General features: G+C 34.7%; 1 protein-coding gene across 1 annotated transcript; it reads right to left on the reverse strand.

The window, feature by feature from the left end:
* Positions 1-1,150: 1,150 nt before the first annotated feature.
* LOC133182171 (CCAAT/enhancer-binding protein zeta-like) lies at positions 1,151-27,696 on the reverse strand. Its single transcript, XM_061316911.1, has 28 exons — positions 27,611-27,696; positions 23,728-23,826; positions 23,462-23,532; positions 18,953-19,205; positions 18,448-18,547; positions 17,956-18,144; positions 17,082-17,146; positions 16,827-16,952; positions 16,633-16,678; positions 16,401-16,444; positions 16,189-16,273; positions 12,781-12,865; positions 12,527-12,623; positions 12,231-12,315; positions 10,907-11,021; positions 10,313-10,454; positions 9,958-10,089; positions 9,212-9,371; positions 8,978-9,120; positions 8,301-8,400; positions 8,047-8,194; positions 7,736-7,842; positions 6,974-7,046; positions 6,496-6,698; positions 5,698-5,788; positions 5,203-5,245; positions 4,972-5,053; positions 1,151-1,339 (listed from the first exon to the last, which is right to left on the reverse strand). Exons 1-28 carry the CDS (start codon positions 27,692-27,694, stop codon positions 1,200-1,202), a joined length of 3,108 nt encoding a protein of 1,035 aa, XP_061172895.1. The 5' UTR covers positions 27,695-27,696; the 3' UTR covers positions 1,151-1,199.
* Between the last annotated feature and the right edge of the window lie 126 nt (positions 27,697-27,822).

Below are 27,822 nucleotides of genomic sequence, written 5' to 3' on the forward strand. Positions count from 1 at the left end.
GAGCTGTGTATTCTTTGATTACCTACGTTTGAAGATTCCATTCATTTTGATAGTTTGGGCCATATTTTATATGGGCCCTATCCCTCAGACCCTAGGGAGGCAGAGACCAGAAAAATCACAAATTTGTTCCCCTTTGCCCATAGATGCTATGTGCTAAACTTGGTTGAAATTGGTTCAGCAGTTCCCGAAAAACTAAAGATGTTCAAATGTTAACAGATGATAAGTGATGACGGACAAAAACAGATACTAGTAGCAATGGGTTATCTCCCAGTGACTCAGGTGACCTAAAAAGTGTCATCTCAGTGTGGCCCCACCCTTACCCCAATGGCCATGATTCGAACAAATTTTAAATCTACACTACTTGAGGATACTTACATATTACATGAAATTGACTAATCATAGTCTACTTGTTATTGAGAATGGCTTTGTTATTCTTGAGAAAAAGATTTGTAAAGATATTTTTCTTATATACATGTATTTCCATGTAAAACTTTGATCTCCTATTGTGGACCCACCCTATCCCTGTGGGTCATGATTTGAACAAAATTGAATCTGCACTACCTGAAAATTCTCGTATATTAATATGACTAACCACAGCACTGCTGTTCTGAAGAAGATTTTTAAGATTTTTCCTATTATGTACATGTATTCCCCTGTAAAAACTTCGACTATTGTAACCCTACCCTTCCCATGGGGACTATGATCTGAACAAACTTGAATCTACACTATTTCAAATAAAGTTCATAGAAGTTTTCTCTTTTCTGGCCAATGGTTTTGAGAAGAACATTTTTAAGACACCTACCCAATTTATGTCTTTCTTGAATATTGGCCAATAGGCAGGCAAACTGACAAAGGAGACAATCAGAAAAGTTTCTTAAACTTTTAATCAGGTAAGCTAAAAAAAAGAAATTTTAATGAACTGAATGAATAGTAAAGGGCACCCCTAAATCCTAGCAGGACCCTAATGAAAACCTTTGTATGGTTCTTTATCTGCAGTAGCAATAAAATATCTCAGCAATCCCTGAAAACTCCCCCTTGAAATCAAAGAAAACAAAAAAATACACTACACAATTAAAATTTCTGCAGGGTAATAAACAAATATACATGTATTTCTGAGTAAATATGATGTCTTAAACAAAGGACGAAGAGCTGAGTTTTCATTAAAAATATTTATTGCTTTAATAAACAGGAAAGCATTTTCATCTCTTCTTTTTGACATTTTTCTGTCCTTGTTTAAATGATTGTTTTCCTTTGCCTCTCTGTTTCTTGTTTCTCAAGTTTTTATTCTTCCCTTTAATCCAACTATCACGTTCCATTTCCCATTTCAGCTGTTTAGCACCTAAATTAAATCGAAAATACATATATATTAATAATGAACCTGCTACATATAAATACACTAGCTAGCACTGTTCCACTTTTATAAGTGTTAATAAACAATTAACTTAAAGCTATTTTCAGCATACAAAAAGTAACCTTTTATTTACCATACACACAATGTTGAAGTAAAGACATTGTCCAATTAATTTACAAGATTCATATGCATGTACATGTACTACAAGGAAATTAAGTTTGAATCCTTCAGTCTAATAGTGTCTCCAAACAGACAAATTACAGACGACAGACTGGCTACAGACAAACCTTCACAAAAACAAGAGGCCCATGGGCCACAACGCTCACCTGAGTCAATATAGCCCTGCTGTTCTTTGTCAGAAGATTTCTTCTTCTATATATTCATATGTAAAGCTTTGATTGCCTGTTCTAGGCATACCCTATCCCCAGGTGCCATGTTTTGAATGAAATTGAATCTAAACTTTCTGAGGATGCTTCTATATTCATGTAACTATAATCATAGTTTTGCTGTTCTTGAAAACAGAAATTTAAAGATGTCTGCCACCCTACCCTGGGGGGTAGGAGGGGGGGGGGGTCATGATTTGAACAAACTTGAATCTACACTACCCGAGGATGCTTCCATATCAATATGACTAATTATGGCTTTGTTGTTCTTGAGAAAAGATTTTTAAAGATATTTCTTATATATATTCTTTTGTAAAACTTTGATCCCCCATTATGGCCCCACCCTACTACTACAGGATGCCTTGAACAAAATTGAATCTACAATACTTGGGGATGCTTCAATATCAATATGACTAATCAAGGCTTTCCTGTTCTTGAAAAGATTTTTCCTATATATTCCTGCGTAAAACTTTGATCCCCTATTGTTGCCCCACCCTACCCCCAGGGGTCTGGATTTCAACAAACTTGAATTTACACTATCTGAGGATGATTCCACATCAAAATGACTAATGTTGGCTTTGTTGTTCTTGGAAAAAGATTTTTTTAAAAGATTTTTTTCTACATATTCATATGTAAATCTTAGATCCCCCATTGTGGCCCCACCCTACCCCTGGGGGTCATGCTTTGAACAAACTTGAATCTACACTACCTGAGGATGATTCCATATCAATATGACTAATTGTGGCTTTGTTGTTCTTGAGAAGAAGATTTTTAAAGAATTTTCCTATATATTCCTATGTAAAACTTTGATCCCTCATTGTGGCCCCACCATACCCCCTGGGGTCATGATTTGAACAAATTTGAATCTACACTACCTGAGGATGATTCCATATCAATATAACTAATTGTGGCTTAGTTGTTCTTGAGGAGAAGATTTTTAAAGAATTTTCCTATATATTCCTATGTAAAACTTTGATCCCCCATTGTGGCCCTACCCTACCCCCGGGGGTCATGATTTGAACAAATTTGAATGTACACTACCTGAAGATGATTCCAAATCAATACTAGAACTGTCCAAAAGGGACAAATACCCCCCGCTGGGTTTTTCAGAGGTGCCAAATCACTAATATTTTATGGATCAAAGAGGTGTTCACAATTTTCTTATTAACATTTAGAGTGAAAAAATAATTGCTCATTATATTTTTTTAAGAATGAAACTAAGGAACAACCTAATAAAACATCAATACCAATACATTGTAATTACATTGTTTTTAATACATTGAAAAAATAAATTGCAACTATCTGTCATCTTTTTGAGAAATGACATTCTGCAAATTGATTTTTTGAAAACAAAAATCAATTAATTACAAAATCAAATTAATCTTCATAACTTTATATCAAATTCATTTTAAAAATGAAAAGCTGGTCATCCTTTAACTATGTACTATGACAGACAATAAATTACAATGAAGAGAATTAAAGAACAGAGATCTTTAGACTCCCAGGAGATATAGATAACACATGCTTAATCAGAGATGCCCTAACAACTTCCCACACTGAACTCATTAATTAATCTTTAACTGGATGCATGTCCACTCATTACTCCCAAGGGACAAATGGATTTACACTATTTGCTGTGTAATGTAAAAATTGTTTTTAATACTTGGTGATTTTTTTTTTTGTTTTAATGAATAGTTTTAAGCTGTAGTTCACATTTTTGTACAGATGTTCTAGATTCTGTGTCTCAAACCTTAGAAATAAACCCAAAATGACTAAGTCAATAAATTAAAATGAAAAAAAAAACCTGTGAAATGCAGAAAAATTATCAAAAAATGTTGAAAATACCAGGTGCACATCTTCATATGGTAAATAATCAGTGTACAAATTTTCACACAATTCTATGAAATAGTCTTTGAGAAAAGGTCAGGACAAAACCACATGATAAAAATGAAAAAACACCTGTAAAATGCAGAAAAATTATTCAATCATGATGAAAATACCAGGTGCAAACCTTCATATGGTGAATAATAAGTGTACAAATTTTCAGACAGATCTATGCAATAGTTTCCGAGAAACGCTCTGGACAAAATCTTGTCTACAGACAGACGGACAGACGGACAGACAGACGGACAGACAGACGGACATGGTGATTCCAATATACCCCCCTAAACTTCGTTTGCGGGGGGTATAATGATTAATTGTGGCTTTGTTGTTCTTGAGAAGAAGATTTTTAAAGAATTTTCCTATATATTCCTATGTAAAAACTTTGATCCCTCATTGTGGCCCCACCCTACCCCCAGGGGTCATGATTTGAACAAACTTGAATCTACACTATGTAATGAAGGTTTCCCATAAGTTTCAACTTTTCTGGCCCAATGGTTCTTGAGAAGAAGATTTTTAAAAGAGGACACCAAATTTTCACCAATTCTTAATTATCTCCCCTTGGAAGAGGGCGTGGCCCTTCATTTGAACAAACTTTGAACAAACCCCCTTCACCCAAGGATGCTTTGTGGCAAGTTTGGTTGAAATTGGCCCAGTGGTTCTGGAGAAGAAGTCGAAAAGGTGAAAAGTTTACAGACAGATGGACGGACAGACGGACTACAGACAAAATGTGATCAGAAAAGCTCACTTGAGCTTTCAGCTCAGGTGAGCTAAAAAGCCCACCTGAGCATCTGGTCGGGTGAGCTTACAAACTGGCTAATACACTGTACATAATCTTTTCTGAAGGTTCTCCAACTCAATAGTTCTTGCGGCAGAGATGTTAATAGGCCGAAATTATTTTCATTACCGGTATTTCTTAATCATCTCCCCTTTGAAACTGACACAGCCCTTCATTTGACAGAGCAAAAACAAACAAACAAAACAAAACATGAATCCCCTATACCCAAGGATGTTTTGCACCTTTGGCTGAAATTGAGCAGTGGTTATGAAGAAAAGTTGAAAATGAATAGAGAGGAGGACAAAAAGTGACAAACTTTGAAAAGCACACTTTAAAAAAAGTTTGATTTGGGTGAGCTGGTAAAAGTAAGAAACATTAAGGGTTGCTTCATCCAGGCCAATTACAGAGTAAAGGGAAGTAGGTTTTTATTTGGATGACCCTCTCACAGATATGGTACCAATACAAACATTCTTTCCCATATGTTTAACTATGTCTACATAAAAATAAAACATAAACATTAAAAATAAAAAAAATTAAGAACAGATTTACATCCTAAGACATGTTTGCTGATTACTTACTGGATTTGTCCTGGTTGGATAAAGCACTGGATCCCAGCGTGTCCCATCCAGAACCAGCACTCTCTTCTATCATATCAGCAAACTAAAGAAGCATCCACACAATTAAATTTTGGATTGTGGCCTTATCTAGCTACAAATGTGCTCACCACTTGACAATCATCTACAACAGTTTAGTGCATTTTTTGTGTATAAGTTGTTTATCATGAAATGACAAAAGTCTTCTTTACTTACTTCATCTGCTGAAGCAAATAGATTGGAGTCAAATTTGTCAGATCTGTAAATAAAAACAGAATATTCAAAACAAGAAATAAGACAAGTATTTTTTTTATTTCCATTGCCAACTTAAGCCCGAACAACATCATAAATTGCATTTTACTCCATAAATGAAGCATGGTCCATTTTAACATTTGCACGAGGTAAAATTCCAAAGATTTAAATTTCATGTTCCATTCTCACTGGACTCGTCAAATTAAAATGTTATGTATCTCCATCATACACAGATTTTACTTAAATATTTATGTATAGTATATAATGTGAAGTGCTTATCTTCAAAGATATTGAAAATAAATGATTAAAAAACTTTCAGCTGGATGTATACAAAATGACAAAGAGACAGATACATTGCTTATCAATTACTAAATGTCTATGTCATGAAAACTGGGGGATAAAAGAGCAGGAAGACACAGATTTTGTTCAATATTTGGGAAGTTTTTACACTACACTTACTTTTTCATTTTCTTATTGCCAACAGTAACAGCAGCTGACTTGACCTTGTGTTTTAAAGCTCTCTTCTTCTGTGTTAATTCCACAAATTCATCTGTAACAGGAAAATATGCAAACGATTATACAACCAAACATCATGATACCGATGATGGGAGATACAGTTAGATTGCAAATCAAGAAGAGAGGTCAAAGGACAACTCAAATATTAGCATTAGATGATTTCTCTTTAGTAGAAAAGACAGTTTGAGCTAAAGACAATAAATAAATTGAAATGTTGTTGCACAAATAATGAAAACCATAGACACCTGAATATATAATTATGTCATAGGTAGGGTAAATTCATTACATATTTTGTAGTGACTTAGTGCAGAATGATATCTGGTTAACAGTAAATTTCACATCAGCCTCGGCTTCACCACGCGAGGTATAAAAATTACTCTCCAGGTATCATCCCATACCCAGTCACTACATGACTATGTAGTCGCCCGCGTGGCACAGTGGTTAGAGCATTTGCTCTAGAGTCGCAGTGTAAGAGATGATTTATATGTCCTGATTTCGAATCCCACTGCAGGACATGGAGACTAGTCCTTCAGATGAGACGATATAAACCAAGGTCTCCTGTCACCGTTGGTGCTGACACGAAAATGATCCCTTACTGCTCAAACGCCATAAATGCCAAGTACAGGTCTAAATTTGCAGCCCTACACCGGAAAGTGGTGGCGTCTCAATATGAGTGAAAAATTCTCGAAGAGGCATTAAACAAACATACAAACAAAAACATAACAATGTAACAAATACTACCTTCAGCACTACTGGCCTCCTCTTCCACACCATCTTCAATATCAGCATCAAACTCCTGGAATTCCTTGGCAAAATCCTCATCATGTTCAAAGTTCATCTCCTCATCAGACAGATCCATATCATCATCCTCCTCCTCACTAACGTCTTCATCATCAGATTCCATCACCAGTTTGCCTTTCTTTGTGGCCTTCATGCCCACAGCACTGTTATCATAATACATACTTTAATATAAACTAATTACCTATACATGTATGTGTCTGTTATCAAAGTAAAATTTGAGCAACGTCTGTCCTTTACACTATGTACCATAAGAACAGTTTTAATATGAACCATTCCAATACATTTATTTTATGACCCTACTTTACGGAGTTATTGTTGAAGTTACATAACTGTAACATAATGCCAGCAATGCATAGAGCAAATATCATAATTATGATTACTGTACACACTGAGAGAAAGCAAAACTAAATACATGTACCTGGCAAAGTCTATGTCTGAACCACTGAAGTTACCACCAATATCACCACCTTCAAACTGTTTCTCATATGTATCTGTAAATAAAATGTTTTACAACTGATTTACATAGTGGGACAACAATTGTTATATACTTCTTTTAATGTGCAATGTGTATTTAAAGGTGAAATAATTAATAATGGCAGTCATCAAGCTACATGTGTTAATGTTACAAACATCAAGTACTACTGTCGATTCCTTATTTTTCACGAGTACTTATTATCACAAAATGGCTCTTTAACGTCAAATCGCAAGAACAATAAATCGAGATTGAACATTTAGTCAAGAAATTTTACATGGATTTTAGCACCATAAATATAAAAGCTAGTAATTTTATTTCATAAGTGGTGTTTCTCATGAAAATACGCGATAATTAATTCCTCGCCTATATTTAGGAATCTACAGTAAGTCACCACATCAGATAAGACAATCAGGAAATATCTAATTAAAACAACAAAGATTTCAACAAAAAGACTTGTTACTGTTTATATATTGATGTTTAATTACCAAGATACTTATCGAACCCTGTGTCATCAGTTAGAGTGTATTAATATATAATTACAGAGATACTCGTCAAGCTGTGTCCCCTATTAGACCAAATGTTTATGTAAAATTACCGAGATACTCAACAAACTCAAAGTCCCTTATTAGACCAACTGTTTATGTATAATTACCGAGATACTCCTCAAACTCTGAATCTTATATTGGACTGTTTATGTATAATTACCGAGATACTCATCAAACTCTGTGTCACTGACTTCCTCATCACTCTCCTCCTCCTCTTCCTCCAGTTCTTTTCTTTTCCTCTCTTTTTCTGCTTTCTGCTTGAAGAATCTGCCACATAAACAATATATTTACAACTGGGTTTATATTCAAGTCCTTATAATTCAATCAAGTTTCATTCAAAATTTCTGCAAATTTTTTAAATGGTTACCTCTGTTTGTAAATATATTCCCCTTGAGTACTGATTATAAATGTCACTTTCTCCAAGAAGTTGGCAGAAATACACAGAAAGGTACATCATTTCTTGTAGCTTACCTATGGTAGAATATTTCCTCTGCTGGAAGGTAACTCTCTGCTTTCTGTAAATATTCCTCACTGGAAACAGGGACTTTCTTCACTCCCTTTAGTCTAGTTGTTTTAGTGTTGAACTTTGACCGGGACAAGGTACCCTGCATTTCTGTGACTACATTATGTAAAAAACCTCTTCATAACTACTACATTATTTCAGAAAAGTAAAAATTTTAACAAAACAACTATTTTGTGGAGACTTTTCTAAGAAGTACACATACATGTTTCCGGCTTTTTGGGATTCTTATATACAAATCTGTCCAGGAATCTGATAATGGTGAAGTCCTGCAGAGGGTCTCCTGTATACCTAACATGTTCACCCTGCAAATAAAGAAATTCACATTTTTCTAAAATTCCATGAGAAATATTATATTTCAGGAAAATTGTTAAAATACTGTGGAATTATTAGATTTCGTGTGGCTCAACATTCATGGAATTCATGGGTACTTTTCATCCACAAATATGTGGTTAGAGTGTCTGCTCTAGAGTCGCGGCATAAGGAGTTGATCCTTATGTCACGGGTTCGAATCCCATTGTGGGATGTGGAGACCGGTCCTTCGGATGAGACCATATAAACCGAGGTCCCGTGTCGCAGTAAGTGCTGGCACGAAAAAGATCCCTCACTGCTCAATGAAGTCAACGTAAGTGCCGAGTATAGGACAAAATTTGCAGCTCTCCACCGGCAAGTGGTGGCGTCTCCATATGAGTGAAAAATTCTCGAGAGGGACGTTAAACAACATACAAACAAAACATCCACAAATATACATCCTCCATGAATAAATATATATGGGTTTCAAAGTTATATTTCTAATGAATGCAAAATTTAAGCAATCCAAAAAAACTGGCCTCCACAAATTTTGATGACTCCACAGTATGATTTTGACAATGTTGATATTACCTTGAGAAGGTTTGATGCAAACAATGATACAGTCGGGTGGAAATGCTGAGAAAGTTTCTGTAATTCCCAAACACACTCCGAGTCTGCTCGACAGTACAGTGGATTCCTGTGTTGAGGGTCATACTCAGCTGCTTTTGTGAACCCTGAAAATACATGATAAAATATTCAAACCCTCATTTTAATATACATTTTAGGACTAGAAACACAAACAAAAGCAGAGTTCTGGCCATTCACCGGAGTTTTTAAGGTTTTTGTGAACCCAGGAGGACTTCACTTTTGACTTTGCTCCCTTCTGCTCATCCTCTGAATCACTGCTTTCTGAGCTACTTGTGTCGTCTGCTTCACTCTCATCAGGGGCAGGTAAATCTTCATAGTGCTCTTCATCATCAGAGTCCTGTGTTAAATTATTATAAAGCATTTTAAGAGAATTAATTATGTACTTTTTAAACATACAGTTGTTCATTTTATGCAATTGTATTTAAATGCAGTTCATATTACATGTATATTCTATTCCTTGCATAAAATAATCACTTCTGATAAAATAGGATTTTGTCATGTTTGGACAGATGCATAATGCAATATCCATTAGACTCAAAATAATTTTTCTTGGATTTATCAAACTTAGCACTTGAACTCTATCTTTACAAAAACCATGTATCTTGGGACAAAAAGTTTAAAAAATCTTAGTAAAAACACTGATGAAACATATGCTTGTGTAATATTCTGAAAACACTGATGAAACATATGCTTGTGTAATATTCTGTGATGTTGCATTGTGAAACACAGAACTAATATAAATTGGAAACAATTTTTCTTTGAAAAGATGATCCTATATTCAAAGGTCACCTCTGTATAAAGGTCACTTTTTAATGGTTCCCACAGGTGACTGCTTCATACAGGTTTGACTGTATTGTAAGATCACATTTTCCATAATCAGTCTTCTGCCTGATGATCATTAAAGGTAAAACTCCCATATTTACCTCTTCTGTTGTATGGTCCAATGTTAAGATGCCTTTGTGAACCTTCATCAGTTCTCCAAGAAGTACAAGAGCTCCACAAACAAACTGCACAGGCTGGTAGGAACAGACTTGTAAAAGTCGCTTCACAAAGGCCTAAAATAATACAGTGATTTCTTTACCACATATTATTCACCTTCCCTCTTACATGCACATATGTACAATGGGCACAGTACATGTTAAGATAAACAAAATAATATCTCTCCTTTATATAGAATGCACTTTTAAGTACATGCCTGTATACACACCCTTCAAATTACACAAGCATGAAAAATATACAGGGTTCAAATAGATAATCTGCTGTTGATAAATCACTAACCTTTACTCTTCTCTCTACACTGTCTTTCTTCATACTTTTAAAAAGAAGATTCAAGAACATGGCCTGCTTTGCTGTGTTCTTTAATTCAGGCTCCAACAACTTCTTATACAAGGCTACATAGTATCGGTCAGAGATGTTTTCACTGTCAATCAAATACAAGCAAAATCAATTCAAATGGTATATGTATAATATTAGTTGAGACAAAAAAATTAATTTTTTGCCCTTTGGCGACTGGTCAACTTCTTAACTTCTATATACATTTTCTATACAGAATTTTAAGCTAAAGAAATAAACAACATTTTCCAAATGGTAATTATCATAGTACTACCACTTAGTTACTAAAGAAATACCACAGAATAATCATTTCTGAATTTCATGGGTCACCATTACCCACAAAATCAATTCACATCCCCATGAATAATAACTTTGTCAATGTATCAGTTCATTAAATCTTCTATATCTACCAATTACCCATGAAAATACATTCCCACGAACCAGAAATTGTTCCCTATTCAATGCACTAGAGATACACACTTATATTTACACATACGCACATTTGTGTTGAGGCTTTGCAATAAGTTTATGATAACTGACCTGGAGTCCATGACCTGGTAGATCAGCATTAGAGCCTGGACACTAGTGTTAAAGTTTACTGTGTGGATGATCTTGTACAAAGTATTCATCTGATCACTGATGTAGTCTGCCTCCACTAAAAAAAAGTTACAAAAATATCATTACAAATCAAAAAACTTGGTTTAATTTGAAATTTCTACTCTGAATTATAACAAGGAATAATTTCTCAATATATATAAGATTCTATATCCTTTGGCATAAGGATAGGCACAGCTGACACTGTTCTGTATCTGAACAACTTACTCTTAGCAAAAGGATAGACATGGTAGTCACTGTTGTCTACTGAACTTACTTTAAGGGTAAGGATAGGCACAGTGGACACTATATGCTACTAAACAACTTACTCTTAGCATAAGGACATGCACATTTGACACTGTACAGTACTGAACAACTTCATTTTAGTGAAAGGATAGGCACAGTGGACACTATATGCTACTAAACAACTTACTCTTAGCATAAAGACATGCACATTTGATACTGTACAGTACTGAACAACTTCATTTTAGTGAAAGGATAGGCACAGTGGACACTATATGCTACTAAACAACTTACTCTTAGCATAAGGACATGCACATTTGATACTGTACAGTACTGAACAACTTCATTTTAGTGAAAGGATAGGCACAGTGGACACTATATGCTACTAAACAACTTACTCTTAGCATAAGGACATGCACATTTGACACTGTACAGTACTGAATAACTTCATTTTAGTGAAAGGATAGGCACAGTGGACACTATATGCTACTAAACAACTTACTCTTAGCATAAGGACATGCACATTTGACACTGTACAGTACTGAACAACTTCATTTTAGTGAAAGGATAGGCACAGTGGACACTATATGCTACTAAACAACTTACTCTTAGCATAAGGACATGCACATTTAATTAACACTTCACTGTACTGAACTACTTACTTTTCAGTATAAAGATAGGCACAATTGACACTGTTCTTTATTGAACAACTTACTTTTCGCATAAGGATAGGCATGGCTGCTACTGTTCTGTATCTAGACAACTTACTCTTAGCACAAGGATAGGCACGGTTGACAGTGTTCTGTACTGAACAACTTAATTTTAGCATAAGGATAGGCACGGTTGACAGCGTTCTGTACTGAATAACTTACTTTTAGCATAAGTATAGGCACGCTTGACACTATTCTGTACTGAACACTTACTTTTAGCATAAGGATAGGCACGGTTGACAGTGTTCTGTACTGAATAACTTACTTTTAGCATAAGAATAGGGACAGTTGACAGTGTTCTGTACTGAATAACTTACTTTTAGCATAAGGATAGGCACGGTTTACACCTGATAGGAGGGCACTCATCATCTTGCTATCAATTTCTCCTCTGTTTACAAATGACTGAAAAATAACATGGCTAACTCTTCATTCGAATAATTAACCAGATGTATCTGATGAAACTGGAGCTCTACTGATTTCAGCTTGTATATTCAAACAATTTATCTGGTTTTCAACCAGTGGAGAAATTAAATGCTAATTCTAATTATATATCAATGTACAAAACAAAATTAGGGCTAGTGTTTTAAAATCTTTGTTTTAGATCAAGTTTTACCTTGAAGAATGAGAAGTAGAGTCTGATGAGTTTCACAGCGAGATCCTTCTCTTCGTGACTCAACAACAGACGATTAATAAAACAGATGCAATAATATCTAAAAGAAAAAATTGTAGGAAATCTAATTTTTTAATTCAATGCCATAAAATTAACAAAACTGTCAGCTGTAAATTTGTCCTGTTTTCATATTGTAAGTTAAGATCTGTAAATTTCTTAAAGGATTAATATTGCAGTAAATTTTGGATAATACACACTGTGCTTTGACTGGGATGTTGGGTCGGTATAACAGCTGTTCCACTTCCTTAGTTACCACCATCTTCATGTTTGGATGTTTATCCACTGTCAAAAACATTAAGTAATACAGGTAATACATGTACTGAATTATAATATTTGATGATTTTTTAAAAATCAATATTTTCCTGAATATGTTGCAATAGTTATGCCCATATATTGTAAAAGCAAGAATTTTTCTTGGTGGATCAAATTTCATTCTTTTCATTGACATGGGTAAGCTTTTTTAACAAAATTAAATCACTTACACTACAATAAAAATGTTTCTTACTTATATTACTAGGATGAAAAAAACCACACATTTAAAGGTGCTTAGACACAGATTTGAAGTTAATTTTTACTCAAATTTTCTGCATAATTTCATGACATACCGGTATATGTTGCTACAGTATTTCATACGAAAATTTGATAAAAATCTTAGTTTATCTGGAAGTTATTGAAACTTCGAATTTCTGGACGCGTTTGATAGACACATCCTTGCACTTTCACAAATTTTAACTTTATCCTTATTATTTTAGAAAAGTAGCAATTTTGTTGTTTATAAATGAACAAGAGGCCCAGGGGCCACATCGCTCACCTGAGCACTCTGGCTAGGAAAAAGCAGAAATCAGTTGAGTCTTGAAAAGTTTTGATATAAAAGTGGTTCGAGGGGGGGGGGGGGGGGGGGTTAATTTGAACTTGAATCTATACTTCAAAGGGATGCTTTTGAATTAATGTGGTAGTTGTACTTTTTATTTTTAGGATATTTATTTTAATTATTGTGTAGATTATTCTCATTTATTATTTTATTCATTTATTCATTCACTCATTCATTCAGCGTTGCGCAATGCGATATACTAACACTCTATGTTGTCTTTGTTCAGTGTCTGTTATAAACCTAAACACCCCTATTTTAAATAATGTAGCATTCCAGGTAGACTACCAGGTATTGTAGAATGGGTTATTCCATTATTGATTGTTACACTGATTTCTATTGGTCAGTGTGGTTGAATGTAAAACTTTGATCCCACATTGTGGCCCCACCCTACCCCCGGGGGTCATGATTTGAACAAACTTGAATCTACACTACCTGAGGATGCTTCCATATAAATATGACCAATCATGGCTTTGCTGTTCTTGAGAAGTAGATTTTTAAAGATTTTCCTATATATTCCAATGTAAAACTTTGATCCCCCATTGTGGCCATATAAGTTTCATATTTCCAAGCACAGTGGTTCTTGAGAAGAAGATTTTTAAATGATGCCATTAATTTTTCATGAATTCATGATTATCTCCCCTTGGAAGAAGGCTTGGCCCTTCATTTGAACAAACTTAAACCCCCTTCACCCAAGGATACTCTGTGCCAAGTTTGGTTGAAATTGGCCCAGTAGTTCTGGAGAAGAAGATGAAATTGTGAAAAGTTTACAATGACAACAACGACAACAGACAACGGACAAATTTTGATCAGAAAAGCTCAGGTGAGCTAAAAAAATTAAAACTATAATGCAGAAATTTCAGAGTAGAAATGTAGAAAGCAAAATCCTCTCACCAGTATTGTCAGTCCGTGCTCAGTGGTGTGTGCAGAGTTTAACAATTGAACACGCCCGGTGAAAAGTAAACATTAACAACAACAGAGCTTGTGCCCTGTTTACAAAACAGTTTATGTTTCACGGGTGTATTCAATTTGTTAAACTCTGTACACAAGTACACAACACTGAGCATGGGCTGACAATATTTAAGTGAGTGGGTTTTGCTTTCGCACATTTTTACTCTGAATTTTCTGGTTTATAGATGTAATATTATTCATTAATACACAACAAAATTGCTACTTTTCTTAAGTATTAAGGATAAAGTTAAAAATTGTGAAAGTGCAAGGATGTGTTAATCAAACGCCTCCCGAAATTCGTAGTTTCAATAATTTCCAGATTAGGCCAAATAAAAAAAAAAGTGTGGTTCCGGTTACCCGACCTTCCCTATTTTATACCTCCCGACCCTAAACTTTCTTTGGCAATTTTCATATTTTTCCGGAATTTTCCCCGATTTCCATTAATGGCTCTGGTTTAAGTTTTAGTTTCAGCAATGACGGCCTCCTTGCAAAATATAGTGCAAGTGTTTAATAGTGTTATATCCAAAGCAAGCTAGCATGTAGGTGTCCCCTACCAATATTGACTAGTATATTATCACATCACATCTAAATGCCATTTGCAAAGCAGTGATAGGTATTATTTAGAAAAATTGAGAAAATCATTTTGTTAAAAAAAAAAAAAAAAAAAAAAAAAAAAAAAAAAAAAAAAATTCCCTACCTGCCTACCCTAATTTTTTTGGAAGTGTAACCGGAACCACACATATTTTTTTGTTTGGCCTTAAATAAATTTTTAATTTTATTTTCGTGTGAAATGCTATAGCAACATATAAGTTGTGATATTATACAGAAAATAGAAAATTTGAGAAAATATAAACTTCAAATCTGTGTCTATGCACCTTTAAGTGCAAACAAAATCACTTTTCGGTATAGAACCTAAAAATATTAATCCCATAATAAACAAGCATTCTGAGAGTATTGCATGAGCAATACTAGTCCCCTACCGGCCAGTGTAATCTGGTTCTCTTCCCGTTAAGAATTGAAAATGCCATAATTCCGTCAAAAATTAATGAAGCGGGACAAAATGCAAACTTGATCTATAACTAATCAAGGTAAAGCCACATACCAAAAATCAGCTCAATATCTACAAGCGTTTAGAAGAAAATTGCGGAAAACCCGTAAAAATTGAAAAGGCCGTAATTTCGTTAAAAATCAATGAAGCGGAACGAAATGCAAACTTGATCTGTAACTCATCAAGATACACTCACATACCAAAAATCAGCTCAATATCTGCAAGCGTTTAGGAAAAAAGTGCGGAAAACCAAGTCGGACAGACAGACAGAGGGACAGACAGACAGACAGACGGACAGACAGACAGACGGACGAACAGACGGACGGACAGACTCAGAGGAAACCTATAGTCCCCTCCGGTTTCACCGGTAGGGAACTAACTAGGCTTCTATATACATGTACATACATGCACTTAAACATTCTATGATTCTGAACAATTTGTTATTAAAGTGGGGTGCTAATTTTGGCTTATTTCAGTGTTTTGGTAGTAGCCTGTTAAAATTTTAATTGCTAAAATATTCAATATTCTCTTAAAATGTTCTTTTGCAAAGTCCTAAAACTCTGTGTCAGTTAAAATAAATTCGGCCTAAATTATTGGTAAACCTTTAAGCAAGCAAAACACCAAAGTTCACACCAGCCAAGAAAACTCACAATACGGTAAAATCTAAAAATATTACAGAATATCAGTACAGATTGTTCGAATATCTACTCATAACGTCTATTGCTGAATTGATCTTACCAAGCTTTGTCAACAGATGTGAGGCTTGGGCTGCTACCTTGTACTCCGGATCTCCTACTTTATTTACGAGTAATGCCAACAACACCTAAAACATCAACAGTCATCCAAACTTTTTAGGCTACAGAAAACTTATATCACATCATTTTTTTTAAATCCAAATTACAAATTTTTGAAGAAATGGTGTAAAATAAAGCTATGTTTATAGTAATCACCTTTTCTTCCTCTGGTTTTTCTGCCAGCAATTGAAAGAATATCCCTGAAATAAAAAGTTGAAAGTTTTCATATCTGTACAACAAACCCAACACTAACACATTCCTGATAATATAAAAGACTATATTCAATGTATCAAAACAATATTGCACATTTAATGCCTTTTTGGGGGAAGGAAGGGGAGGGAATGGAAAAAGTAGCAGTTGTTTAGTTTGCTAAATGAATTGGCATTACCTAATGCTTTCTGTCTTGTGGCCAAAATATTGTCCTTTGACATCACCTTTGAACAAATAAATGGGATATTGCCAGTTTATATACATGTATGTTAAATATCGGTAAAATTTTTAATTATAAAAATTAATAGATTATGAAAAGGTGGCTCATAATTGCACACATTTCTGAGTCTCTGACCCAACACCTATAGATACCTCTAGAGCTTGTATGAATGATGAATACTTCTCCTTAAGCCTGTGTTCATATAACCATTTGAGGAGTTTTCTGTCAATTGTGTCTTTATTTCCTCCAGAAACATCTCCCAGGTCTCCTAAAGGATGCTAGCAAAACAAAACATATCAAATATATTATATGTCCTGACTGCTTTATTAACAGGATTACTTAATCTTAAAGAACAAATCAATATATTATTTTTCGTTTGCTTGAATCCAATTTGGAGGTTATCTTACCTGGTCAAATAGTCTCAACTTTCTGTCTGGTAATAAATTTGTAATGAAAAGGTCCTTTAATGTGTCTGAAATAAATACAAGAGACTAACAGATTTTTTCCAAAGTATTCATATCTAAAACTTTGATCTCCTATACATTGTGGCCCCACCCTACCCCTGGAGTTTGATTTGTACAAATTGAATCTATACTACCTGAGGATATGCTTTCATATTAATATGGCTAATCAGGGCTTTGCTGTTATTGAGAAGAAGATTTTTAAAGATTAATTTCAATATATTTCTATGTAAAAATTTGGTTGCCTACAGCGATCCACCCTACACCCGGGGGTCATGATTTGAACAAATTTGAATCTACACTATGTAATGAAGTATTTCTTTAAAAGGTTTTAAAAGAAGCTATTAAATTTTCATTAATTATCTCCCCATGAAAGAGGGTATGGCCCTTCATTTGAACAAACTTGATTCCCCTGCACCAAAATATGCTTTGTGGCAAATTTGGTTGATATTTGTCCGTTGTTTCTTGAGAAGAAGTCGAAAATGTGAAAAGGTTACAACTATGCCAATGACAGACAACAGACAAATTTGGATCAGAAAAGCTCACGTAAGCCTTTGGCTCATGTGAGTAAAAAACTCTTTTTTGTATTTTGATGGAGGTATATGATTAATCTCAATAATTATACCAGAATAATAACCATGCCACATGTAGCTCTCCAAGACAAACTCCTCTAATTGTGCTCTAGATCTCCTATTTCAACCAGTTTATATTGGTAAACAATTCGTCTGTATCTTATTGACAGACAACATTCTTATTTACTGCAGGCTATTAGCTAGTGTACACTGGTAAATGCTTATTCACAAAGAATATTTCTATTTACCAGCAGCAATCATGCTCTCCCTCTTGTTCTTCTTCCTGCACATGTTAACAAGTCCCTCCAGATTCTGGAGGTTGTGGACTGGGGATTCCTGTACCAGCAGGGTCAATGCTGCCACCTTGTCTGTCAGTGTGCCAGTGGTCAGGACTGTCTTAATCCACTTTGTCTCTGACTTCTTAGACTTCTCTCGCTCTGTGTAATTCAGTATTCCAAAATATTAGACCTATTCTAGTTACAAAACGTTAGCCACATCACATGGCTAACAGCACACTTAACAGAAATACACAGAAAAGAGTCATTAAATAAGATTTAAGACAATGTAAAACTGCCATCACCAGCTTCCAGAATAGAAGGATGGGATTTACTGTTTAATACATACACATAAATAAAAAAAAGCAAGCAAACAAATAGAATATGTTCTCTATTAATATAGTTAATAACAAACAAAGGATTCTTAATAACCCTTCTTTTCATGTGAGATATATGAATTCTTACGTTTGAGATACACTGATACTTCATCCTCCAATAGTTTGGAAGCAAAAGATTCCAGCTGTTTTTCTAAATCAGATGATAAAGACGATCCTTCCTCACTGTCCTAATGAAAATATATCCCCATCTAATCATTTAAAATCTAAATGAGAGCCATCTCCTGATATCATGAATTGAAAATCATTTCAAACATTTGCAGGAAGCCCCCATGTTTTATGATGGAAGTCTTTTTCTACACTGCCGATATCAAATTTGGCATTCAGTTAATTATTCTTATGAAATCTTAAATGAATTTGTTGACATTGAAAATAATCAAACATCAAAAATAGTATTGCTTTCATCAATTTATGTCTGAAATATCACTGAATCAGCCTAACATCCAAGCCAGTCAATCAATTAAAATTCCTATCCAACTATAACACTACCGAAAAAAAGGTCAGAAAAACTACACATAAGATGCAAGCCAAAAAAGGTTAAATTGTTTTTTAAATAAGGCAAAATTCACATGTACCTCTTCTTCTAGGCTCCGCTGGCCTGGTTTGATGAGAAGGAAGGATCTTGGTGTATATGATGACAAATGGGTTTTAAGACTCCAACCTTTAATTGTCTGTAAGTCTGACGTTGTGCTAGAAATCTCTTCATGCTGAATTTTGTATTTGTTTTTCTGCTTCTTTTTCTTTGTTTCTGCTGTTGATTTTTCTTGCATGTCATTCTCCTCTGCTTCTGGCATTACCGCAAGCTTTTTCTTCTTTTTCTTTTCTTTTCTGTGGATCACATCATGAAAATTACATATCAAATTACATGTCAAATAAAGAAAAAGCGATATTACATTCAAAGTCAAACCTGTATTAAGAGACCTTCCAACAGAGAAAGGAAAAAAGGTCACATACGACAGGTGAATACAGGTTGCTTATTTTCTGCAGTGTTTAAATATACAATGCTGAAAATATTATACATGTAACATGGAATTTATTTATATCATGTACTGTATATTTCTTCTTTTCAATATTAAGTATTGCCCAACTGTAAATGCTTTAATACATTTATTTTGGGGTACAGTTGATGTCATGTTCGGTAATAAAATTTGTTTGATCCGCACAGGTATTATTTTGATTTTTTGGAAATATTGAACATCTGAAAATATTTAGATTTTATATACATAATGAAAAAGTTAAAAAGATTATTTTAATAATTATTTTTTTAACCTAAATTGATAACCTATATGACTTCATATGTTCTGCATTTGACTAAGAATTAAAACTATCATGATTTTAGCTTGCATCTAGTAAACAAGAGGCCCAAGGGCCTTAATGGTCACCTGAGTATGATACAACAATTTAAAGGATGCATAGAGTATAAAATGAACTGAAAGGTGAAGCTTTGTTGCTCAAAAGCAAGAAAAATAGGGTGATCATGATCAACAAAATAATTGGTCTTAATATTCATTAACAGTTCGTAAATTAGGTCCTAATCTGTTCCCCATTTATCACTATCACTATACAGTATATTAACAAATTATCAATGCTTCTGTACTATTTTAATCCTTTGTTGAAATCTCTTACATTGGCATCTCTTGGTCTTTGATGAATATTTAATAAGACAAGTTATTTTTGTCTCATTTTTATTTATCTACTACTTACAAGTCTATCTGATCATTAAAACTATGAAAGTACTTTTTGTATTATACAATAAAAGTTCTTGCATAATTCTCTTATTCTATTTACCTTTCAAGTACATTATTTACAGTGATAAATTATCAAAAGTAAATGGCAAAGGGGAATAACTCCTCTCAGTAGAATACAAACTAATAGAGCCCTGGCCAGGACCAGAACACTTGACCAAATGGTCCAGATGTTCAAGAATCTGGTAAAAATTCCCTTCCTTATAAAAACTTTTACTCTGTTTGCCTCAGATATGCCCAGGTGCAGAGAAGATTTTTAAATAAATAATGCATTTTTACTACATATTCACTATATTATCAATAGAGCCCCCAACCCCAACCCCCCACCCTCAGAGCTTCTGACCCTGGGACCATATGTTTGCTCATCATAACGAATCACTTTGTTTATCTGCTTAACACTAAGGAGCAAACAGGATTATTTAATTAATGCATTTTCACTAAATTATCAAGAGCCCCACCCTCACATCTGACCCAGGGGTCATGAAATTCACTACTCTGGAAGAAACACATTTGCTCATCATAACTATACACTTAGCTTCTTTGCTTTTTTAACCAGAAGAAGAAAAGAATATTTTCAAAGAAATTTTGCTTTTTCACTTTATAATCAATAGAAGCCCCTCCCCCCCCCCCCCCCTCTTCACCAGAACCCTTAAACCTGGGGTCATAAAATTCACAATTTTGGAAGAGGCATCCTTGTGTATCATAACAATGTACTTTAGTCTGTTTAAGCAATACCCAGTGGCAGAGAAGAAGATTTTCAAAGAAATAATTCACCTTCACTATAGGATCTATATAGCCCCACCCTAGCATCAGAACTCCTGTCCCGGGGGCCATGAATTTCACAATTTTGGAAGAGCATCCTTGCTTATCATAACAATGTACTTAGTTTGTTTAAATAATACCCAGGTGCAGAGAAAAAGATTTTTAAAGAATTAAAACATTTTCACTTTATAATCAATAGAGCCCCGCCCTAACACCAGAACCCCTGATCCAAGGGCCACGAATTTCACAATTTTGAAAGAGGCATCCTTGATTATCATAACTATGTATTTAATGTGTTTCAATAATACCCAGGAGTAGAGAAGAAGATTTTCAAAGAATTAATGCATTTTCACTATATAATCAATAGAGCCCCACCCTAACACCAGAACCCCTGACCCAGGGGCCATGAAATTCACAATTTTGAAAGAGGCACTCTTGCTCATCATAACTATGTACTTAATTACTGAATTTAATACCCAGGAGCAGAGAAGAAGATTTTCAAAGGATTAATGCATTTTCACTATATAATCAATAGAGTCCCGCCCTTACACCAGAACCCCTGACCCAGGGGCCATGAATTTCACAATTTTGGAAGAGGCACTCTTGCTCATCCTAACTATGTACTTAGTTAGTTTATTTAATACCCAGGAGCAGAGAAGAAGATTTTCAATGAATTAATGCATTTTCACTATATAATCAATAGAGCCCCGCCCTAACACCAGAACCCCTGCCCCTGGGGCCATGAATTTCACAATTTTGGAAGAGGCATTCTTACTCATCATAACTATATACTTAGTTAGTTTATTTAATACCCAGGAGCAGAGAAAAAGATTTTCAATGAATTAATGCATTTTCACTATATAGTCAATAGAGCCCTGCCCTAACACCAGAACCCCTGACCCTGGGGCCATGAATTTCACAATTTTGGAAGAGTCACTCTTACTCATCATAACTATATACTTACTTAGTTTATTTAATACCCAGGAGCAGAGAAGAAGATTTTCAATGAATTAATGCATTTTCACTATATAATCAATAGAGCCCCACCCTTGCACCAGAACCCCTGCCCCTGGGGCCATGAATTTCACAATTTTGGAAGAGGTACTCTTACTCATCATAACTATATACTTAGTTAGTTTATTTTATACCCAGAAGCAGAGAAGAAGATTTCCAAAGAACTAATGCATTTTCACTATATAATCAATAGAGCCCCACCCTAACACCAGAACCCCTGACCCAGGGGCCATGAATTTCACAATTTTGGAAGAGTCACTCTTACTCATCATAACTATTTACTTAGTTAGTTTATGTAATACCCAGGAGCAGAGAAGAAGATTTTCAAAGAAATAATGCACTTTCACTATATGATCTATATGGCCCCGCCCTAGCACCAGAACCCCTGACCCAGGGGCCATGAATTTCACAATATTGGTAGAGGACTCAATGCTTATTACAATGATGCCAACAGTTTGACTGCTTGATGTCCAGGAGTAAAGAAGAAGATTTTTAAAGATTGCATTAATTTTGGTGGTTTTAGCCCCACCCCTCAGGCCCCAGGGGGGCAGGGACCATGAAATTCACAATTTTTGTTCCCCTTCACCCATAGATGCTATATGCCAAATTTAGTTGAAATTGGTTGAGCGGTTTCAGAGAAGAAGCTAAAAATGTTCAAATGTTAACGCACATCGCACGACGCACGTCGCACGACGCACGCCGACGGACAAAAACAGATAGCAATAAGTCACCTGAGTGACTCAGGTGACCTAAAAATAAAATTAGATTTACGACTAAAAACTTATTTAATCTTGGTAATTTTTTTCATGACAAGATATTACTCTAATATTGCCGGTTTGTCACCAGTTACTTCAAACCCTTCAATTTACACCTCATATGGGTGCTAGCTAGCTTGTGTTTACATAACCCAACAGTGACACAATACACTTAATTAACTAACATCTAGGATTTAATTAGTTATACATTATAAGTTTAACAGAAAACATACAAATTTTATAGCTGAATGTCCATTAGGCCCTTATATTAAAGACGAAATGATACTCATCGGGATCAACCTCGAAAGTCTATTGTCAAAATGGCACTCGAATATCGGAGAGAGAAAAAACTTGAATGTTAATGTATTAAATTTTAATTTTCATTACCGTAAGTCAAAGTACTTATTTTGAATTGCTGTTTACTTGTAAAACTCACATTAAATAATTATCAAATAATATAAACATGTGTCTGTAGATGTTTAAACCCAAAAACTTTGTGTGTTCGACCAAAATCGAAACTAGAAATCAGAAATTATATAGTCATTAAATCAAGGTAAAATTGCCTGAAATAACCAAAAATGGTAGCGAAAATTATGGTCGCTGGTCGCGTCAAACAGGTGGTTGTTTAATACAGGTATAATATATAGGGAAAAGCCTTGGGAGGGATTTTTACGCTCACATATGACAGTGATTCGCTCAATACAGTGGGTCGCTATGGCAGTTTTAACTGTACATAAATATCTTACTGCTATTAATTCAAAGACTGTCTGTTAAATTCTAAAGCTCTCTTTAACCTCTGAACTCTTACCCCCTGTCCTCTTCTGGCTCATCCTTAGCAAACTGTTCTGGAATTCCTAGTTTCTTGATAAAATCCAGGATCTACATGCAAAAACAAACAAATCAGGATTTTAAAAATGGAGTTTACACTACTAACAATAAATACTGTGATAAAAAGCAGATTTTATCCATCTAGGTGCAAGCTCTATACATATAAAAAATGATGAATACTCATATAGGAACTTAAAGGTCCCTGATTTAAATATTCTTCCTCAACATTACTATCTCTGTCATTACCTCATCTCTTCTTATGCCATCTTCATGTCCGCCTTCATCAAATTCTTCAATTAATTCTTCATCATTCTCATCTATTCCTTCCAACAATTGAACATCATTCTACCATTCAAAAAGAGAAAAAAATACCAAAATTCCATATCCTGAATACCAAAATAAAAAAAATATATATATACTTTTTTTTTAAACCAATAAACAATCTAGTTTTTTTTCACCCACAGTTCCCCCTCAGTAACCTCTAAAACCAGCATTACTTGAAATAAGTTGAAGATAGTCATATGAATTAGAATCTCAGTTTCTATATCCTAAACCCTCTGAAACACAAGCATTTCAAAGTTTTTCCTCAGTCCAGCTAAATTTGAGATATCCAAGTTGGATTATTTACATCATTTGTACGAATTCCAAAACTTCAAAAATATTATATTTAGAGGATATACTGGTGTGGACTCCATTTTCTGAGTGTATATATGTGCAGACTCCAATTTGAATGTATTTTAGGACTGCCATGGTTCCAACATTTTTTGGGGAGGATTGGCAGGGTTCAAAATTAACTTTTCTAAAAAGCTAATCAGTATGGACCAGTAACTTTCAAGTTTCATTTGTCTGTAAAACATTTTACTAGTCCTCTGTCATCTGTAATGATAACACATTGATTCTCTGTGACTCTAACCCCCCCCCCCCCCTTTTCTGACCTACCTTTATGCAGATAAATTTTTAATTTAAATTAAAATTAAATTCCAATTAAATTCTAGCTATATAAATAAATTGCAGCATAAAAACATTATTTTATTTTTGTTAAATGACATTAATACATGTAATTGATTTTTAAAGGAGGTTTGACTTAGTAATCATATTGTTTGATTAAAAAAAAAATCTGTAAATGTTCATATGGAGTAATATAAAATGTCAATAAACAATAGAACAAATAAGAAATGTTTTCTTGATTGTGTTAACGAGAAAGAAGAATGAAAAACAAGAGGCCCAGGGGCCACATCACTCACCTGAGCACTGTGGCTAGGAAAAAAGCAAAAATCAGTTTAGTATTGCAATGCTTAAAAGCATAAGTGGTCCCAACCAACCCCTAAAAGGGAGGGGGTATGATTTGAACAAAATTGAATCTACACTAACTAAGGATGCTTACTTTTTTTTTTTGACTAACTGTGACTTTTTTCCTACAAGTTTAAACTTTCATTGTGGCCCCTACCTACCCCTGAGGGTTATGATTTGATCAAATTTGAATCTACACTATCTGAGGATGCTTCCATATAAATGTGACCAATCATGGCTTTGCTGTTCTTGAGAAGAAGATTTTTTAAGATTTCTCCTATATATTCCTATGTAAAACTTTGATCATCTATTGTGGCCCCACCCTACCCTGGGGGGTCGTGATTTGATCAAATTTGAATCTACACCACCTGAGGATGCTTCCATATAAATATGACCAATCATAGCTTTGTTGTTCTTGAGAAGATTTTTTGACATTTTTCTTATATACTCCTATGTAAAACTTTGATCGTCCATTGTGGTCCTACCATACCCCCAGGGGTCATGATTTGAACAAATTTGAATCTACACCACCTGAGAATACTTCCATATAAATATGACCAATCATTGCTTTGCTGTTCTTGAGAAGAAGATTTTTGAATATTTTCCCTATATATTCCTATGTAAAACTTTGATCCCCCACTGTGACCCCAGCCTACCCCCAGGGGTCATGATTTGAACAAACTTGAATCTACACTACCTGAGGATGCTTCCATATAAATATGACTAATCATGGCTTTGTTGTTCTTGAGAAGAAGGTAATTAAAGATTTTCTGTATGTATTCCTACGTAAAACTTTGAATGCCCACTGTGACCCCACCCTACCCCCAGGGGTCATGATTTGAACAAAATTGAATCTACACTACCTGAGGATGCTTCCATGTAAATATGACCAATCAAGGCTTTGATGTTCTTGAGAAGAAGGTTTTTAAAGATGCTCCCTATGTATTCCTATGTAAAACATTGATAGCTGCAGAACTGTAGCTCTCCGAAAAAAAATTGACAGACCGGAGAGCTACAGTGCCACCCATAGAAAAAAAAATGTTTATTTATTGCGCACAAAAAGTTGCGCTCGGTTCTGGATTTATTTCTCCAAATTCTTACCTCAACTGCACAAAAGCTCGATTTCAAAAAAAATCCTTAGACCTCTATCAACTACTCTTGTAGTTGACATCTTTATGAAGCGCGTTTGGTTGAATTGTCTAGCCACCCAAAACGGCAGTATTAACAGGCGAAATTTTGGATGGTCTTAATTTCAGGCCCAGGAGGGCTATCAACAATGGTTATAGGAAATGTTTTGATGTGGGAATAGTGCAAAAATGTTTTAGGAACACACGGTCAGTAATATTTGAGATTGCAGTTTAAAAATACTGAGAAATAAATCAAGAAAAAGTGCACTTTTTTGTGCGCAATAAATATACAGTTTTTTCTATGGGTGGCACTGTAGCTCTCCAGTCTGTCTTTTTTTTTTTTTCGGAGAGCTACAGTTCTCATCTATCAATGTTTTATATTGGCATCATAATGTTTCAATCCCTGGTTGATTGAACTTATTACTGCTGAGATTTTGAGGACTAATGCTGTAAAAATGGTTTTAAAATGGTTTTAAAATGGAGGGAATATTTAATACATTCTCCCTCTATATAAATCTGAATTATGTAGATGATTTAATGAAAGTGAATGAAAAAAAAGGGTAAGATAACTAAACCTCTCTCTCTCCTTCTCTCAAATCTGGCAAAGTTAAATTATCGTATTTCTCCTGAGTCGCCCCTAAGGTTGATCATTGAAATGTTAAACATGCATTTACCTTTCCATGATAGTTTAGCCATTTTGGGGGAAAATACAAAGGGAATCAATTCAAGATTTACAGTTGGAATTTTATAAAGTTCGCTAGTCCAACACATTTTTTACTAGTCCTGGACTTATGGACATGAGCTTATTTTGAACCCTGGTCCATTCAGTAAATTTCCAGTTGATTTCAGGTTTTTCAGTTTGCTTCATTACATCTATTTCAAACTCTTTAATTTCATGAATTAAACTTGAAAAGTCTTTATTTGTTACATAAAATTCAGCTTTTAAAAATGTCTTAAGCATGTTAACGTCTTGACATTGGTGTTTAGGACTACTAGGCCAACTATTAATGACAACATGACCACTCTTGCTCATTTCAATAATTATCCCACCCTTTCCTAATGATTTTTTTGTCACAGATGAAGTAGATTTTGATTTCTATGATGTTTATTTATTACTGTTATTGATATCATTCTTTTGATTTTGATGCCATTTTTTTTGTATAAAACAGATTCCAATATACAAAACTAGACTAAACCAAAATCCGAAAAAATGGAACCAAAACTGAACAACTTGGACCATTGTTTTCCTAAATATGGGGGAACCGTTACAGCCCTAATGTGTATGTATGTATAGATTACAATTTCTGAGTCTAAAGAACATTAAGTCCAAAGGTCTGTTTTGGCATCTGACTACACTGTACAAAGGGCCCGTCTTAAATTCTAGTCTGGTACTTTGCATTTTCTCCCTTCCTAATGCATTTCATGTCCTGCCATCCCCTGTAATCTGCCAGTGTCAGATAAACGCAAGAATCTGGATTAAGGGTGAAAACACCTTAGTTGTTTAAAAAGGGAGGAACGTGAGAGCTATGTTCTCCAGTGGACAGATAGCTTAGATGGTTGAGCACCTGTTTAGTATTCAAAAGGGTTGTTTTCGCATTTTTTGATTACACTATTTGTAGTTTTCTTAACAAATTTCAATAAGGATTACTAAAATTGTCAAAAATGTACATAAATAGTTTCGACATTTAATACATCTAACAACAAATAAACACCTTATCTCCACCTAGCTCACTGACAGTCTTGATATCTAGACCAACATCTTTCACACGTGTTTTGACTTTCTTCTTGGAAGCCATCTTTTAAATATAAGGTTGAGAGCTGATTCCGGTTGGAATGACAAAATCCGGATTGTAATCAGCACCTACCGTCGATTGATGTCCCCCCCCCCCCCCCTGCAGGCCCGTAAGAAATGTCGGGGGGGGGG

The sequence above is a fragment of the Saccostrea echinata genome, unplaced genomic scaffold, assembly GCF_033153115.1.
Source record: "Saccostrea echinata isolate AGI-Se365-2 ecotype Australia unplaced genomic scaffold, CSIRO_AGI_Sech_v1 ptg000009l, whole genome shotgun sequence".
NCBI lineage: Eukaryota > Metazoa > Mollusca > Bivalvia > Ostreida > Ostreidae > Saccostrea > Saccostrea echinata.